The 17,276-nt window shown below is 56.9% G+C and overlaps 1 protein-coding gene across 12 annotated transcripts in view; it reads left to right on the top strand.

The window, feature by feature from the left end:
- Positions 1–6,203: 6,203 nt before the first annotated feature.
- Positions 6,204–17,276, top strand: part of TCF3 (transcription factor 3) — a 33,061-nt gene continuing 21,988 nt past the window's right edge. For 5 of the 12 annotated variants that reach the window (XM_019964882.2, XM_070793550.1, XM_019964881.2 and 2 more), the window contains exons 1-3: positions 6,205–6,482; positions 8,321–8,444; positions 11,580–11,652. In XM_019964882.2, the coding sequence (XP_019820441.1) occupies positions 8,373–8,444; positions 11,580–11,652 (145 nt within the window). In that variant the 5' untranslated portion in view covers positions 6,205–6,482; positions 8,321–8,372. Of the gene's footprint in view, positions 6,483–8,320; positions 8,445–11,579; positions 11,653–17,276 lie in introns of all 12 variants that reach the window. The other 7 variants (XR_002181116.2, XM_019964887.2, XM_019964886.2 and 4 more) reach the window with 2 other exon arrangements.

Raw genomic sequence — 17,276 nt, 5'->3', positions numbered from 1 at the left:
GTGACCCTATGGACTGTGGCCTGCCTGGCTCCCCTGTCCATGGGATTTTCCAGGCAAGAAAACTGGAGCAGGTTGTCACTTCTTACTCCAGGGGATCTTCCCAACCCCAGGATCGAATCCTCATTTCCTGTGTCTCCCATATTGGCAGGTAGGTTCTTTACCACTGCACTACCTGGGAATTCCCATCTTGTCTGTCGGTTTGTTACCTGTCAGAAGCATATCTACAGAGTCACATTTGAAGATTTTTGTCCTTTTGTAGCTGTGGCCTTTGTGCCTTTTCCACCCCTAAGGAAGGCAAGGAGGTGGGGGGAAATGGGCAGCCAAACTTTTCAGTTTCCTCCCATCCCTGGAGCACAGAGAGCTCAGCTGATTAACAGATCCCCCTCCCCCCAACATCTCTGCTACCTGTGCAGCACCAGTAGGGATCCCAGGAGATGCCCAGCAGAAAAACTGCATCATGTTAATGGGTGACCCCATTGACCTGCCCCTTGTAAACACCCACCTAGGGACTCAGCCCTCAGAGGGTTCTGGGGTGCAGAGCTCCAAGATGACACATCCAGCCATGCACCCTGGGGTCTTACAGCCAAGGCTCATGGTGGGGAGTGGGAGATGGGACTTGAATCTGTTGGCAAGTTGGGCCAAGGGGCTGGGAGCAGAGCTCATGGGCTGTGTGCTCCCCTAGACATCCACCTGCCTGGCTCCACATCTATCCCCAAGAACCAGGAGCCCCACTGGACCTAAGCTGCCTCTCTGCCACTCCCCGGGCCTGCGCTGTCTCCAGGATGCTCTGAGCCTCATGGGGCAACAATAAGCAAGAAAGCCTGGGCCTCGCCCTTGGGGGCCCTTGATCTGGTTCAAGTGATAGGGTGACAGAAATGGCAAAAAAATGAATGGTGACAGGAGTTATAAGAGGGGAAGAGGGCCTGGCCTGCTATGCAGGCCAAGGAGGCTTCCTGGAGGAGGCAACACAGAAACTGGGGCCCGAAGGATGAGAAGGAGAGAGCCAGGCACAAGTGAGAGAAAGGATGACCCAGAAGGAGGGCACAGCCAGGGCAAAGGCTTGGTAACTTCTGGTGGAAAAGGGGGAAGGAGAGACCGGTGTGCGGTCCTGGCCCCACACAGGGTGGCCAGGACTGGGGTGGATGCCGTTCACTGCCAAGTGCTCTCCAGGGCCCCCAGCACACACTATGGAATGGGTTTGATACCCCAGGCCACTCCCAGCCCCAGCCCCATGCCCTCTTCCTGAGCACCCTCGCCAGCCTGGGACCAACTCAGCATTTCAGGTTCAGCTCCCCTGTCTCCAAGGAGACCACACTGCCCCCATGACTTTCCCCAGAATCCTTGAGTAAAACCCACACACCTTAGTGTGGCAAGGTGCTAATCGCCAGGACGCTCTCGATTCCGAAAGGCGCCAAGGAACAGGTGAGAGCTTCCCTGGTGGCTCAGATGGTGAAGAATCTGCCTGCAGTGTGGGAGAATTGGGTTTGATCTCTGGGTCGGGAAGATCTTCTGTAGAAGGGAATGGCAACCCACTCCAGTATTCTTGCCTGGAGAATTCCACGGACAGAGGAGCCTGGCAGGCTACAGTCAATGGGGTCGCAAAGAGTTGGACATGACTGAGTGACTAACACACACACGCACTCGAACAGGTGAAGGAGCATGGGCAGGCATGTGAGCCAGGTGTAGGATGCTGGCCCCCCTCAAGCAGGGGCTGAAGCCTTAGTTTCCCTGTCTGAACAATGGGTGGTTCCCGCTGCCTCCCGCAGAAAGCTCAGGAACCCCCATGCCTCCAAGGCAGAGGTCAGTGGGGCACCCCCATGCCTCCAAGGCAGAGGTCAGTGGGGCCACAGGCGTGGGCAGTGGGAATCTGGCAAGGTTTCTTGTCCCCTGCCCTGCCCCCCTCACCCCATCCATCCCCGGGGGAACTGGGCTGGATAATGCCTAGGGGCTGGTTGGGAGGTGCCCCATGTTTGCACAAGCTGCCCCGGAATGTGGTGGGACAGGCCCCTGGGGGCCCTGAGTCAGGAGCTGTGGGCACCCGGCCAGGAAGGGGAAGGGCTGCCCTGGACAGGTGGCACCAGCCCTGGGGGTGGACGGGTACAGGGCAGGGAGAGAGGGTAGTGGGGGGCCCGGGTGGGAGAGGTGCAGGGCAGTCAGGCTTGGTCCAGGGTTGGGGGCTCAGCCTGGGCCCAGGGTTCAGTCTAGAATAGAGGCTCAGAGCAGAATTGGGGCTCAGCTTGGGGCTGGGGTTTAGATTAGGGTGGACACTCATTCATTCACTCATGAAGTCCCTCGTGGTCAAGCCAAGGCTCTGTCCCTGGGGCCTGGGCAAGGCGGGAATGTGGACTTCCTGTGCCCCATTCATCTGGTCCCTGGCCCTAAGATATCCTTGCTCCAAAAAGGGCACCACTATTCACAAACCCAGGTCCCCAGCCCACACCCAGCGCCCATGGATGGCTGCCTTCTCACCCCCACCCCCAGGTAAGCCTTCCATCACCCCTCAAACCTACCCCCAGTCCACCCAGCTCACTACCCCCAGGACCAACCCTTTGAATCCACCTCCAAATGTAGCCATGGGACCACATCCCTCTCCTGCTCAGACCCCCACCATGACTCCATAGTGCGCCTGCCATGCAGACCCAGTGCCCCTGACTTTGGCTCCTCTCTGCTCCAATTCTCTGGACTCCAGCCTCATGGAGTCCTAAAGTACACCACACAGTCCCTTGCCCCCTAGGCTCCTTGTTCTTTGCCCACTGACCATTCATCCTTCTGGTCACACCCAAGTGTCGTTGCCCCAGGGAACCCACCCCAGAGAAGGGAACTCACCCCAAACTCTTCCGATAACCCGACAATGGAAAGCATGAAGCTGGGGCTCCAAGCACCCTCCTGGCCCACTGACTCCCCAGGACAAACCAGGTCCAATCACTGGGTCCCCTCCCCTCCTTACGCCCATGGCTCTGAGCACCAGGGAAGGCAGGCTGGGGGGTGGGAGCACGGCCAGCAGAGCTGCTGCTTCGTCCATCATCCGCTTTTTGCCCTCCATGGCCAGCACTTCCTCTTCTGCAGAGGCTAAAAAGCCCCTCACCCCATATCCAGGTAGAGGCCCTGGCCCCAGGCCCAAGCAGCACACCCTGCAGAGACCTCCCTCCCAGAAGCCGGGGAGAATGAATGAATGAATGAGTAAGGGAACCCCAATCAGATCTGTGTGGGAGGAGTCACGGAGAGCATGGACAAGCCAGGGCCAGGCCCCACGGGGGTCCAATGGCCCATCAAGACCCCAGCTCTAGGCAGTTGTCCCCCACCCTGTGCCCCCCCAATTAGGGACCATGAACCGAGGTTTGTGTACGGGGTCTGGCTTGACTGATAAGGGCCCCTCCCTTCCTCCTGGGCTAAGGAACAGCAGGGCGGGGCTGGGTGGGGTGGGAGTGGGAGAGTGCGTTTGGGGGGTCCGTTCACACCCAGGAGAAGGTGCCCACTCTGAAGACAAATGAAAATGATGTCAGAAGAGTGGCCCTCAAGTCCTAAATCCATGGTTAACTGCGGTGTGCCCATCTACTGTCTTCTGGAAGTTTCCATCACCATTCCTGTGTTCTGCCCCAGCGACCCCACTCACTAGTGGGATTCTGTCCTCGGCATGGGTTTTCCCAACCAGAGTTGGGGTTGTCTTCCTCTCAAGGTTCCCAGCCTGGGACAGCACACAGTAGGTGTGACTTGGGTGGAGGAAGGAAGCCCCCACTGGGGGAGGCAGGTCCGTGGCTCCTGCCTGGCCCCAGGCCCCTGGCGGGCACCAGAGGAAAACAAAGGCCGCAGTCAGACAGGCGGGGGTGGGTGGGCTGTGGGCTGCCCTCGAGGGGCCCCTGGCACCAGCTGCTGGCTGCCTGTCCCTGTGCCAGTGCCCTGTAGGGCACACCCGGGCCTCAGGGCTGGGCAGAGGCGGCAGCCAAGGCGGGGTGGTGGTCCCCCTTGGGCTGCTCCACCCGGTGACTCAGCCCCAGGCTGGGCCTCCCCAGGGAAGACAATGGTGGCCTGTGGGTGCTGGGAGAGCCTCCTGGCAGGTGTGAGCCCCAGGTGGACTGGACCCCAGGGAGGAGCTCTCTGAACCTCAGTTTCCTCATCTGTATAATGGGTTTATGGGTTTAATCACTCAGGATTGAGGACCTGACAGCTGAACATATGGATAGAAGAAGCACATTTGGGACTAAAACAGCGGGCCTCTGACAGTTCATCTTGCCTTGGAGGAAAGGGACTAGACAAGTCATAATCACCACAGTGATCCAACACCCAGCACCAAGCTTGGCATACTGTTGGTGCTCAATAATTGCATGGCCTATGAATGGATCATTTACCCCCTTCAGGGGGTGTGTCAACTCCAGGAATACTGGCCCCAGCTGTGTCTGTACAGGTTAGACCCTTAGCACTGTCAGGGGAAAGCGTGCTGGCCCACCTTGAGTCGGCTGGGGGTCCAGAGGGACTGCACCCCCAGCCTGGTCCTCAAGAAAGCCTCCCAGGATAGAGGCAAGCCAGAGCAGACCCTGGACTTGTGGGATCAGGTTTGGTGTGGGGAAAGGCTGTGGTCTGGGAGCCCTCACTCCAGAGATTTGGGTATTCCAGTGGGGAGAGGCCACAGGATGGAGGCACATACCCTTGGCACCTACACAGTGACCATCACTACACTCTCCCATTTTCCTGATGGGAAAACCGAGGCCCAGAGAGCGGCAAGAGCTTGCCCAAGTGATCCCAGGAGGGATGAGGGATTTGAACCCAGACCCCCCCAAACCCTCAGTCCCTTCCTGAGGCCTGTGGCACATGGCAGCATTTTGGCGCTGAGGGTCAAGGTGAGGGTCAGCCCGGTCCCCATGTAGCAGGAAGAGGCTTTATTAGGAGCCGGCTGAGCTTCCCTCCTGCTCTGGAGTCGTCTCCCCTTCCCCTTCCCCCTGGGCTCCCACTTTTCTCCCTTGCTTTCAGTCCTGCTCTCTGGATCTAGGGCCTCCCTGACCACCCTGAACTGTGGGGAACTGGGGCTCCAGATGGGGTGGAAAAGCCTTCCAGGCAGACGGCATAGCCATGGCAATGGCCTGGAGGTAAGAGTGAGCCTGGAAGGTTCTGAAGGCCACTGTGGCTGGAGCCACTTGGGCCAGGGGGACATTGTCTTCTTCTCAGCCTGGAAAGGACTCTGATTTTATCTCTGCGGACACAGGGGTGGGGGTGGGGGCATAAATCGTGTTAGAGTGTGTTCATTTTCCTTTATAATAATTATTATTTCCATTCTGTAGGGTCTACGGTTCCCAAAAGCTCAAGAGCTCCTGGCTGTGGGGTGAACTTGGGATCTAAGTGAACTCACAGAGAGTCAGAAAGCTTTGTGAGGTCTCAGCTCAGTTCAATTCAGTCGCTCAGTTGTATCCGACTCTTTTCGACCCCAGAACTGCAGCTGAGACTGTGAGGTCTCAGTCCAGCTCAAACTCAGGCCCAAATCCTATTTAACAGATGAGTAAATTGAGTCTCAGGCAGCCAAAGGCAACCAGCAAGTCAGAAGCACAGAGCGGGTTCCACGCGGAACTCTCAGAACCTGAAACGGAGCTAACAGCCATGGCCGCGAGAGAAAAATAGGTCTGATTCATTCTCTCCGGGCATAGGATGCCCGCTCGCAAAACCCAGCACTAGGGAGCAGACCTAGAAACTCAGATACGACCAAGACGAAGAGACTGTGCGGGCGGCCACGCAAACCCGAGAATAAAACACCAGCTGTTCCCCGCCCCCCACAGCTTCTCGCGGCCTTCAGCTCGGAGAGTCCCGCCTCTTCGCTAGGCCGAGCGAAGTGGGCGGGGCGGGGGCGGGGCCTAGCCACGAACGGCAGGTAGCCTTGCCAATCATGCTTTCGCTACCTCCGATTGGCCCCGGCCTCTCCGCCTTATCTTTCCATCTCACGGCCCTTCCCACTTGCGTCACAAGTATAGCCTAGCTCTCGTGCGCCTCCGCGCTGAAAGATAGTTCCTGCCCCCGCGCTCCCGCCGTTGGTCGACAGATCCCCGGCGCTCCCGTTCCAGGCGCCGGGCTCCGCGGGTCCGCAGCAGCGTCTAGCGTGCGCGTATGGGCGGCCGGCGGCGGCCTGGCGAGCAGGCGGTGGCGGAGGGCTCCGCGAGAAGCGACGGGGCGGGGCTTTTGGGGCGGGGCCTGGCGTGGACGGGGCGGGGCGCGGGGCAAGGGGCGGAACATGTCTCCCGCCGCAGGAAGATGAGGCAGCGGCCGCGGGCGTAGCGGGCCGGACCGAGCCCAGCGACGCGGCAGGAGGGCACCGCGGACTCCTCGCACGCCGTCTCCGTCAACTCCAGGGCCGCGCGCAGGGCCCGTGGGGCGGACACGCGGGGAGCCGGGCCACGCGCCGCCGCCCACGCGCGCCCCTCGGGGCCGCGACGCCTCTTTGTCCGGGGGGGCCGTTCATGCCACCGCCCCCCGCGCGTTGCGGGCCGGGCCGCACCGAGCAGGTGAGCGCGCTGGGACCCTCCGCTGTTTGGTGCCCAGCGGACCGGGCCCCTCCGCGCGGCGCCGGGACGCCGGGATCCGGGGACGCCGGGCGGGGGCGGGCTGGGCTGGGGGCGGCGCGGCCGGAGTCATTGTTCTCCAACTTTGCGCGCCGGAGGGGGCCGACGACGTGGAGAGCGCGCTCGGGCCCGCGCGTCCCCGCCGACCGGCACTTCGGGAAAGTTTGCGGAGCTGGGCGGGGGTGACGCGGAGCCGCCCAACTTTGCGGCGGGGCAGTGGCGCGGAGGCCGCGGGCGTCCCCTTCCCCGGGGGCCCGGCCGGCGGCGGAGTTTGGAGGGGAGCGAGCGAGGGAGAAGGAGCGTCCTTTTGTCTGCGGGGAAGGTGCGCCGCGCGCCTGCGGGCTCGGGCCGGGGCCGGGCTGGGGGACACATCTGCTCTGCGCTCCGCGGGCGCGGGCGGCGGGTGCGCCCCGAGCTTCAAAGGGCTCCTGGGCCGCGCCGCGCCGCCCGCACCGGCTGCGGGGGGTGGGGTGGGGATTGGTTTCCCGGGCCCCCTTCCCCCCCCAGCCCCGAGGACGACGGTCCTTCCCCTCTCTTCCCAAAGTGGCTTCGAGCCCCCAAAAGTCCTCGTGACACCCTGGAAGTATCTCAGCTCCCCCAGAGAAGCATGTTTCAGCCCCCCCTCAGGTCTGCTTTTAAATCGGTTTCAACCACCCCACGAAGAAGTGCGGTTTCGTACTCCTCAAAAAAAAAGTCAGTTTCACACGCCCTCCAAAAAAGAAAAAGCTTCGCGGGGGAGGGGGTGCGCCGGGGCATCCGTTTCACACCCGTCTCCAGTTGGCAAACAAAGCGGGGGTTTCTCCGCTTCTGAAGTCGGGTCTCCCTCGACCTCGGAACCCTAGCTTCCCTCGTGGCCCCCACGGTTTCTGCTTGCCGCCCCCGCCCCCCTGGGGGCCCGGGAGGAGGCCCTGGAGGGGCTTCCCTGTGTGACTGTGGGACGGGGACCTGCTCTCCTCTCTCTTCTGGGTGTGGGATGGTGCCTGGCAGGTGGATTCCCCCTTATTCTAGAATGGAGCCCCTAGGGACCTTGTAGGGTGGGGGAGACTCGGGTCTTGGGACCCCCTTCCCCCAGGGCAAGAGATATTTTCAAAGTTGCTTAAAAATAATTGCTGGATACATCGTAACAATAAAACAATCTAGGGTGGTGTTTCTCTTTTCAGAGTTCGGTTGTTTTTCGTGGTGGGAAGCTTTGTGGGTCGGTCCCTGCTCGCGGCACCCCCGCTGCCAGTGTAGTCGTGGGACAGGAAGGGGGCTTCGCAGTCTTACTTGTGGATTTATTTTGCTTTGAATTTGGGGGTGACCAGGCCTTCAACGTGTTCTGACAGCTGTTGGGGGGGGGTCACCAAGTTTCCCTTGGGGCGGGGCCGGGTCGCCCCTCCTCCTTCGCGGGGGCGGGGCCGGGGCTGGTGGGAAGCGTGCGGGTGGGAGGAAATAGGAGAGGTGGCGGGGAAAGGGGCGGGTTCTGACCGATCTGGGAAGGGACCACTCCTCCTCGCCTTCAGTGTAACATTTGCAACTTGATTCCTTGGTGGTCGCTGAGGGAGTTCAGGGGATCTGCTCTGTGCTGCCCGAACCCCGTTGTTCAAACTCCCCCATGGCCCTGGGGAGGAGTCTCTAGGGGCCCCAATCCCGGAATCCTGGCTGCAAAGGACCCAGACCCTGGAAGCATTTAGAGGGGCTCTTAAACAGCCTCCCCATCTGTCCACCTCGGCCGTCCTCACTCATGCCTCTTCTCTCCTTCCTCCTCCCCTCTGCCTGCACTTGTGGTGGCCACCACGCAGGGCTGTGTCTAGGCCTAAGGACCTGACCCCGGCCCCTCGTTGCCACTGGAGAATGAACCAGTCGCAAAGGATGGCGCCTGTAGGCACGGACAAGGAGCTCAGTGACCTCCTGGACTTTAGCATGGTGAGCGACCCTACCCACCCTTCCTCTCCACCCAGCTCTCCACGGCCCCAGGACCATGGGAAGAAGCCACTACCAAAAACATCTCCAGTATCTGGACCTCAAACTTGTTTGGGTCAAAGGACCCCAGGTGGGGCTGGGGAGATTTGGGGAGCTGCCAATGGATGGGTTGACACCCCTACAACAGGGTGCAGCTTCAGGGCACCTGTCACCCAACTGTATGCTTTGGCACAGAGTGGGTCCAGCCCACTCCTTTACAGCTGGGGAAACTAAGGCCCAGAGTAAGGGTGGGGCTGCCCAGGGCCCTCAGTTCCTCCTTGTGGAGGCTCGGCCCTGAGACCCCAGCTTGCTTTAGGCATGCAGTGATCTTGACAGTGATCTTGCTTCTAACCTATAGGATGGTGTGATCAGGGTTATTCACAGCACTGTCGGTGCATAAAATGGGAGTGCCCAATGCTTCAGTGCCCCGTGTGGAGGCCTTCTGTGAGTGGTTAGAGGAGACACACAGTGGACGTGTAATTGTTCATTTATTTACTCACATGAAAGCCAGTGCGCAGTGTCACCAGGAGCTGGGGTCATAAGTGACCGGAGACCTTGAGAGCAATGCACAGGAATTTGGGGGGATGGGAGTGTGGGGTGTGGCAGAGGATGTCCCTACACTTCCTAGGCAGTGTGCTGCACCAGCCACAGCCTTTTCCCTGGCCAGGTGGATGGAGCTTCAGAGAGGGTGCTGGCTTCCAGAGGTCACATAGCTCAGACAGGCCTGCGGGTGGGGGCTGGAAGCTAGAGCTTCCCTTGGAGGAGTGGGGGCCTTGGTTTGCCCATCTGTAAGGTGGGCTGCCTGTGACAGAAGTAAACCTGGGGACTGTGTGTGGACTTCCTAAATCCTGCCCCTCTCCCTGCCCCACTGAGCACCATTTTGGTTTGATTCTTTCGGTCTGAATTTGATCATCTGCCGGTACAAGGCCTAGGCCACTGAGGTCTGTCAAAAACAAAAGTCCCTAAGCTGAAGCCACCCTGCGGAAAAACAGCCCCCGGGACAGAGCGGCCGCGGCTCCGGAAGGGCCAGGCTGGTATTTTTAAGCCCCGTTTTATTTTTTCCTCCGCGGGTGAGTAACCAGGGGTGCTACTCAGTTGTTTTTTTGTTAAACTGACAAGTCACAGACTATTGGGCTGGAACAGACCAGCTTACGGGTCAGGGGAGGGGGTGGCCCCTTCCCCCTGCCACCCGACAGCCCTAACCACTTGCCCACCTCCCCTTTCTGTCCGGAGGATCCAGACCGCCCCCTCCCCCACCAGCTCAGAGCCAGCAACCCACTTCTTAGATAAGGAGACTGAGGTGGAGTGGGAAAGGTGCCCAGTGTCTATCCTCCGGGGAAACCCAGAACTGGATCTTTTTCACCCTCCTTGTCATCATGGGGGGAGAGGCCCAGAGACAGCCCCGGTTGCGGCTCACAGCTCTGCCTCCCACCTGCCCCATAGAAGTTGACTTAATTTGTTTTCTTAAAACAACCTAATTTCGACTAAAACAAAAGATTTCAAAGGGAAGCATATCTTTGGGGCAGGTCCATGTGAAGGAAATGAGGTAACTGTCACTTAAACACCAGAGAAGAAAGCTGCCCCCAGCTGTTAGGATCCATGTCCTCCTGGTCAGGGGCTTCCTGTTAGATGGGTGGTCCTGAGTGCATGTGGGCTCTGAGCGCTGTCCCCTAGGTGGGCCTGAGGTTGTCCCCAGCCTGATGATGGTCTGGAACGACTGGGGGCTGGGGAGGGTGCTGTGGGCAGGCGCTGGCACAGTGGTTCGACTGTATTCCTCTGAGCCCTGTGCATGCCCACGTGCGCTTGGGTTTCACAACAGCCCACGCGTCCTGAGCCCTGAGTCCCATTTCACCGAAGGAAACACTGAGGCTCTGAGCAGTGTGGGGGCCTGTCTGGGCTGATCACAAGACATGAAGCGCCTACAAGACACGGCCCAGTGCCCCCTGTGGCAAGTGCCACGTCAGCGGCCCCCCGGCACCCTGGAGGATGAAACAGAAATAGAATTGAGCCCCTGCTCCTCCGGAGGGGCTTGACTGATGACCCCCAGACCTGCCCCTCCCCCAGCGCAGGCCTAGGGTCCCCAGCGGGAAAGGAGCCCACCTTAAGGACAAGGCCCTGGGTCCAGTGAACACCGTACTGCCCCCAGAGGGGACACAAACCCGAAGAACCCACATCCAGCCTGGGTGCTCACCTGCCATGAGCCTCTGCACTCACCCTGCCAGCTTAGCCTGTGGCCTCAGTTTCCCGTTCTATAGAATAGGGTGTGCAGGCAGAGACCCCCTTCCTGGTCCTTCCCCAGGCTCATGATGCTACCCCCAACAGTCACACCCACAGATCCCACACCCTCACCACCTGGTTGGCCAGGGAGGGTTTGGGGGGCCACAAGCCGCTCTGCAGTTAAGTCCTAATCCCTGATTCAGGCCAGTCTGAGTCACTTGGGGCACAAAAAGAACCTCTGAACTCAGACCCTTGGGGCAGGGCAGAACTGTTTTGTTTTTTTCTATGGCACAAGGGTTTGTTGATGTTGGGTTTTCCCAGTTAATGCTGCTAAGCTGTTTAATCTTGAGGGACTTAACACTGTGGGTTTGGGTGAGTGAGTGGGGAGGCTGGTGGGGGTTGGGGGTGATGTTCCCACACTGGGTGCCCCCACCCTCAGGAGAACTGCCCAGTCACTGGCAGGGAGGGGTACAACCTCGGAGCACAGCCCAGAATGTGGGGCTCCTCCCCGTCCCGGCAGTGGAGCCTGGGTGTCCTTCCCTCACCCTGCCACTCGTGGGGTCAGACACAAGGAGAGATGGAGCCAGGCTGGTCAGGGAAGGTCAGGGTCAGAGGCTGGAATAACAATGCCTGGGGATCCACCTGAGGTATAAATGATCACTTTTATTTAAAGCTGGAACTTAAAAGTGTATCCTTTCTAAGAGTAGGGATTATATCAAGTGCTCCATAGGTTAATTCATCTCTGGAAAGTGGTAAACAGGAGTTTTCGAATCCCATTGGTGACCGTGATCTGGGATGTGCTCCCTGGGGGTGGGGGTCCCAGTGGGACAGGACCCCGGCAGAGCTGTGATCCCCACTTACCTTCTCCCTCCCTCCCTGCAGATGTTCCCGCTGCCTGTGGCCAACGGTAAGAGCCGGCCGGCCTCCCTGGCCGGGACGCAGTTTGGAAGCTCAGGTAGGAGGACCCCACTGCCTCCCGGCTTTGTGTTTGAGGGAGGAGATCGCCTCTTGGAGGGTGGGCCAGGCAGCCCGGGACCGCTACTGTGGGGGGCTGGTGGACCAGGCACCAAGGGAGGAGGTGTTCGGGGGCAGTGCTCAGGCCCACCAGGTGGTGTGGAGATGAGGGGCCTGGGGCAGTGTTTCCAGGCTCCCAGGTAGGCGTGGGATGGGGCAACAGTGAGCCTGAGGGAAGCTGGAGAACCAGCCGTTGTCATGGTCTTGTGATCTGCCATGGGGCTAGGGGAGGGAGTCCAGTGGTTAGCGCAGAGTTGCTGTCCGGGCTAAAGTGGGCACTTGGGCCTCCAAGGTCTCCCTGGCCCCAGTGGGTTCTGGGTCTCCAGTCCCTCCCCAGGGGGTAACCCGAGGCCAGAAGGGGTGTGGTGTGGAACCCCAGCTCTCCGCATCCTGCCCAGCTCCTGGCCGTTCTTGGTCAAGTGTGTATTTGGCACTTTCTGTATACGAGACCAGGCTCTGGGGTGAGCGACTGGCCTGGTGTGCTCTAGATCTGGGGGTTTGAGTGTGCACACGGGATTGTCCCTGCCACTCCTGGATGAGATGGTCACCCCTGTGGCACCAAGTACAGAGGGTGGACAGGGAGGACAGACAGGCCGCAAGTAGCTTACAGCAGGGGTTAGGCAGCAGAGTGCTGGGGGAAAGCTACTCTGTAGCCGGGCAGAAGGGCCGTCTCCAGGGAGATGTCTGAACTGAGGCTTGTGAATGCCGAGCCCCCGGGCAGGACAGTTCCTGGGGTGCTGGAAGAGCAGAGGGAGGAAGGGTGGGCAAGTCGTGGAGGGCCTAGTGGGCTCAGGGGAGGACTCAGGCTTTTCCCCTAGGGAGATGGGAGCCCTGGAGGGCTGTGGGCAGAGAGACGGTTGGGGAGAAGGGCTGAGGGTCGTCTCCTTGGCGCTCTGTGTGGACTTTAGTCTCTTTCTATGGCCCTGGGATGGAGGCTGTGTCCTTTCACGTCTCTGGGGTCACGATAGAAGTTTCTGTCTTCTCCAGATTCCACTGAGGTGGCTGAGGGGAGCCAGCTGGAGGTGGAGGGGTTTCAAGGCTGGTTTGTGCTCACTTACCCCCACTCCCTAAAGGTGGGGGTGGTATTGTCTGCTGCTGCCCGGCACTGGCCTTCCTCTCCGCCGGAGGAAGTGGCCTCAGGGCTGGCTGGCGTCCTCCTGAAGTGTGGAAATCCCCACCGGCCACCCTGCCCCCCAAACAACCCTCAGGAGCTGGGGGTGCTGCTGCTTTCCTGCTTCAAGCAGAAGGCCAAGCCCTGGGAGGCTTCCTGGAGGAGGTGGCGCTGTCCTTCCTCCTCAGGAAGGTGAGGTGGCTCCCTCACCTTCCCCCAGGCCTCTTGCTGACTCTCTTCCCTTTTCCAGGGTTCACTTGGGGCCAGGAGCCCCCAAGGAAAGTCCTCCAAGACACCCCACACCTGGCCCAGCCTGGGGACCCCCCTGTGGGTTTTTCAGAGTGATTTTCCGTGGTTCCTGCAGGCCCATTTCACTTACAGCCCCACCTGACCGTGTTGGATGGGAAAGGTCTGGTCTTGACCCCTTGTATGTCAGGGCTAAGCTTTCTTGCCCACGAGGGTGTGGTGTGGCTGTACCAGCCCCAGAGGTCCCCAGTTTGTTTCAACCCATTAGTGCTGCCAGGAGTGGGGGAGGGGACATGGGGCCGGGAGCCCTAAGACCTGAACTCAGGGGCCCCCTCCTTGCTGTCCTGTCAGACACAGGGCAGGCCGTGTCACCTGACCCAGGTGACGTGCCTGCATGCCTCAGTTTCCTCATCTATAAGATGAGTCTCCCTGTCAGCTGATTCGATGAGTCCTTGGGCATGAAAGTGCTTTAAGACCTGAGGCATGGGGCTGTCTCCATGTCTGCCTTGAGCTCACGGTGAAAGGGGGGTCCTGCTCCATACACGAGAGCCCCAGGAACAGAGACTGGCCCCTTTGAGGGGCTCTCCCCTGCTCCTTCCCTGGTGGAGTTGGAGACCCCAGGAAGATGCCAGGGATGAATGTTGGTGGTCAAACTGCAGGATAGGCCTTGGGGAAGCCCCCTGCTTTCTGAGCCTGGGTCACCGCCCTCCAGACAGGCAGGGTGACCTTCAGGGGATGAGAGCTCCAGGGGGTCCTGCCAGCCCGGTTCTCCCCTCCCGCTCTGTACATCCTGGCTCAGTGTTTGCTTAGAATTCATTCAAGTCCACTTGCATTTTCCTAGACCTGCTCCGAAAAAGCATTTTGCACCAGGAGAGCAGCTGCCCAGGCCATGGGGAGGGGTCTCCAGCGAAGGGGTCTCTGGGCGTGTGGGCTGAGCAGCCGCCCTGCAGTCTGTGCTATCTCTGTCTAGACTGTCGGCAGCATTGAAGCCACGCTGACCTGACGCGGAGGCTTACTTGTGTTAGATCAGAAGGCTGTAGAATAAGAATAGTTTTTCCACCCCCTCCCTTTTGGGAAACCCCGAGGCACAGCTGTCTCAGTGGCAGCACCTCCTGTGCCAAAAACTATAGGGTCAAGGGCCCCCTAACCAGAAACATCAGGAGGCGCTGGCTGACCCCAGAGGAAGGGCTTCTCTGTTGTCATGTCTCTGCAGCTCTCCTGGTTTGTGTTTCTAATGTTTATAACACAGTCTTGGTACAAACCTCACAGGCAGGCAAGGCGGCGTCCACGCTGGGTCAGCACGGATGTGTGGTTACAGCCTCAGCCTAAGCTCCAGACCAGAACCGCTGGCTGTGGACCTGTGTCCATGGTGAGGATGTCCTTCTGGCATCCCAGGGTCGGCTCTTCCCCACCTCTTCCAAATCTGCCTCTGTAGCGGGCGTTAACTTGTTAATGAGCAATCGCTCATTTCCAAAAGCATTATTTTTCCAAAAGCATATTGGTCAGATGGGTTATTTTTTTATGAATTTCTGATCACTGTCTTGAGCCCTCCTCCCTTTTTACTTGGATTTAGTCAGCTTTTTATTTTGAAATTACAATATATTCACAGGAAGTTGTAAAGAAATGTGCAGGGCAGCTCCAAGCCCCTCCCTAGCCTACCCCCTCCCAGCCTCCTCTCATATGACAAGGAATCAGGAGACTGACCATGGTACAAGCCACAGAGTTTATTCAGTATTTTAGTTTATTAATGAGTCCTGCGTGCACCATTTGTGTGTCTGTGGCTCTGTGCAGTTGTTTCCCACGTGTAGCACCATGAAGCCACCCCCACGGTCTCTTCAGGACTGTTCCATTGCCCTACGACCTCCCACCTGCAGCCACTCCCCCCTCGCCCCCACCTCACCCTGGCAACCCTTGATTTCCTCTTCTCCATCTTCCCAACTTCGCTGTGTTGAGGAGGTTGCATACATGGAACCACACAGCACGGAGCCTTCTGGGGTCAGCTTTTTCCACTGATCACACTTCCTTGGAGACCTATCCAAGTTGTTGGATCAACAGTTTGTTCCTTTTTATGGCTGCCTGATGAATTTTTGAACAACAGCAATAGTAACACTTACCAGCAACTTATATCAGCATTTCTCAAGCACTGTACTCCAGGAACCAACCCTAGATCCTTCATTCTGAGTCCTCAGTCCTCCCGGGGTGGTGAGACAGGTGCAGTCATCTCCCCCATTATACTTAGGATAAAGCTGAAACTTTGAGAGTTTAGTAAGCATCCCAGCTAACCACCCAATGCTGTATTCTCTTTGTAGTGTCCTGTGCCCCTGCCCTATACGGGTCTTACTGATTTGCAAGAGCTTTTTATAGGAAGGGTATTAGTCTTTTGTGATCTGTGTTGCAGCCTTTTTCATAAGTTTTCATTTATAACTGTTGCTGATGTAGATTTTCAATTCCTCTCAGTGGTTTACAGGTTTCATTTTTATGTTGTCAAGTCTTTCCACTTGTTCTAGCCTTGGTGCCATTTCTGAGAAATTTTTAAGAATTAGATGACAGTCCATTCTGCAGGGCAGATGTGACGGTCATGAATGTACCTGTTCCTCATTCCATCAGACTGAGGAATATACAGGAAAAGACGCTGGAGGGCAGAAAAGGATGCCTTTACAGCTTTTGTGAGAGCAAAGAAATGAAAAATAAGTGGGAGGTAGAGAACCTCAATAATGGAGTGATCAAGATTGAACTTACATAGCAGTTCCTGGCCAGTGGCACACATGGCCAACCTAACCTGCTAACCTGTGGGACTGCTCAGAACAGACACTCTTGGGCCCTGGACCCAGAGATACTGATGAAAAGCCTGGAATGAGGCCTGAAAGGCACCTTCAGTTAGAAGAACTATCCTTCAAAGGCCATGCCCTGTAAATAGGGATCACACTTCTTATAAAAATTGATCACATACCAAGCATAATAAAAGGAGGTAACCAAAAAAAGTGACCAAAATATAATTCCTCATATTCCTTGAGAAGAATGCAGTAAAACTACAAATAAAAGACCAAAAAATGCAGAAATAAACAAAAAGCCTAACTACTTGGAAATAACAAAATTCCTTTTTGTCTGCCTCTTGAGTTAAAGAGGAAAGTAAAACACAGCTAGGCTAGACAGAAATCAGCAATAACGTAAACATAAGAAACAGGTGCAGCCAAAGCTGCACTTGAAGAGGAATCATAGTCTTTGACAGTCTTCAGATACAATGGAAAGAAGTGGAGTAAGCCTTTAATTTAGGAAGTTCTAGAACAGAATAAGGAGAAGGCCATGGCACCCCACTCCAGTACTCTTGCCTGGAAAATCCCATGGACAGAGGAGCCTGGTGAGCTGCAGTCCATGGGGTCACTAAGAGTCGGACACGACTGAGCAACTTCACTTTCACTTTTCACTTTCATACGTTGGAGAAGGAAATGGCAACCCACTCCAGTGTTCTTGCTTGGAGAATCCCAGGGACCGGGAAGCTTGGTGGGCTGCCTTCTATGGGGTCGCACAGAGTTGGACATGACTGAAGCGACTTAGCAGCAGCAGCAGAACAGAATAAACTCAAGAAAATCTTTCTTGGTGGTTTGATATGCCTCAGAGCATTTCCTAAATTGCCATTTAGCCATGAATTTTTGCTTTGTATTTTTACTTTGCTATAAAAATATAAATATTTTACTTCTGTACTACCCAGTGTTAGTTACTATAGCTTTGTGGTGTTTTTTTATAGTCTTACGTCAATTTTTGTTTTCCAGGTCTCCCACCCACATATTTTGAGATATGCTGATTCTTTTTTTGATCTTTAGAATAATTATATCTCCTCCCATCCCACATCCCTTCAAAAACAAAAAACCTTTCAGGATTTTGATTTTATGTTAAATTCATAGATAAGTTTAGGAAGAACTGTTTGTCTTTATGGTATTGCATTTTTACATTGTAAGAACCTGGTGTCTTCTCCCTTAAGTTGCAACCCTTAATATTAAGTTTTTAAGATCAACTTTGAAAACTATTAATTATAAGGCACTTAATCACTTTATAGTTTTTGTTTTTTTCTTAATTTGGTCACATAATTCTGCAGTGAGGGTTGTTTCTAGATGTTTTAGGACTTTGTATACTGTGGTTGGAGAGCCGACTTACTGGAAAAGGCCCTGATGCTGGGAAAGAGTGAGGGCAGGAGGAGAAGGGGACGATGG

The sequence above is a fragment of the Bos indicus genome, chromosome 7 (genome assembly GCF_029378745.1).
Source record: "Bos indicus isolate NIAB-ARS_2022 breed Sahiwal x Tharparkar chromosome 7, NIAB-ARS_B.indTharparkar_mat_pri_1.0, whole genome shotgun sequence".
Classification (NCBI taxonomy): Eukaryota; Metazoa; Chordata; class Mammalia; order Artiodactyla; family Bovidae; genus Bos; species Bos indicus.
This window is presented reverse-complemented; position numbering and strand designations above follow the sequence as displayed.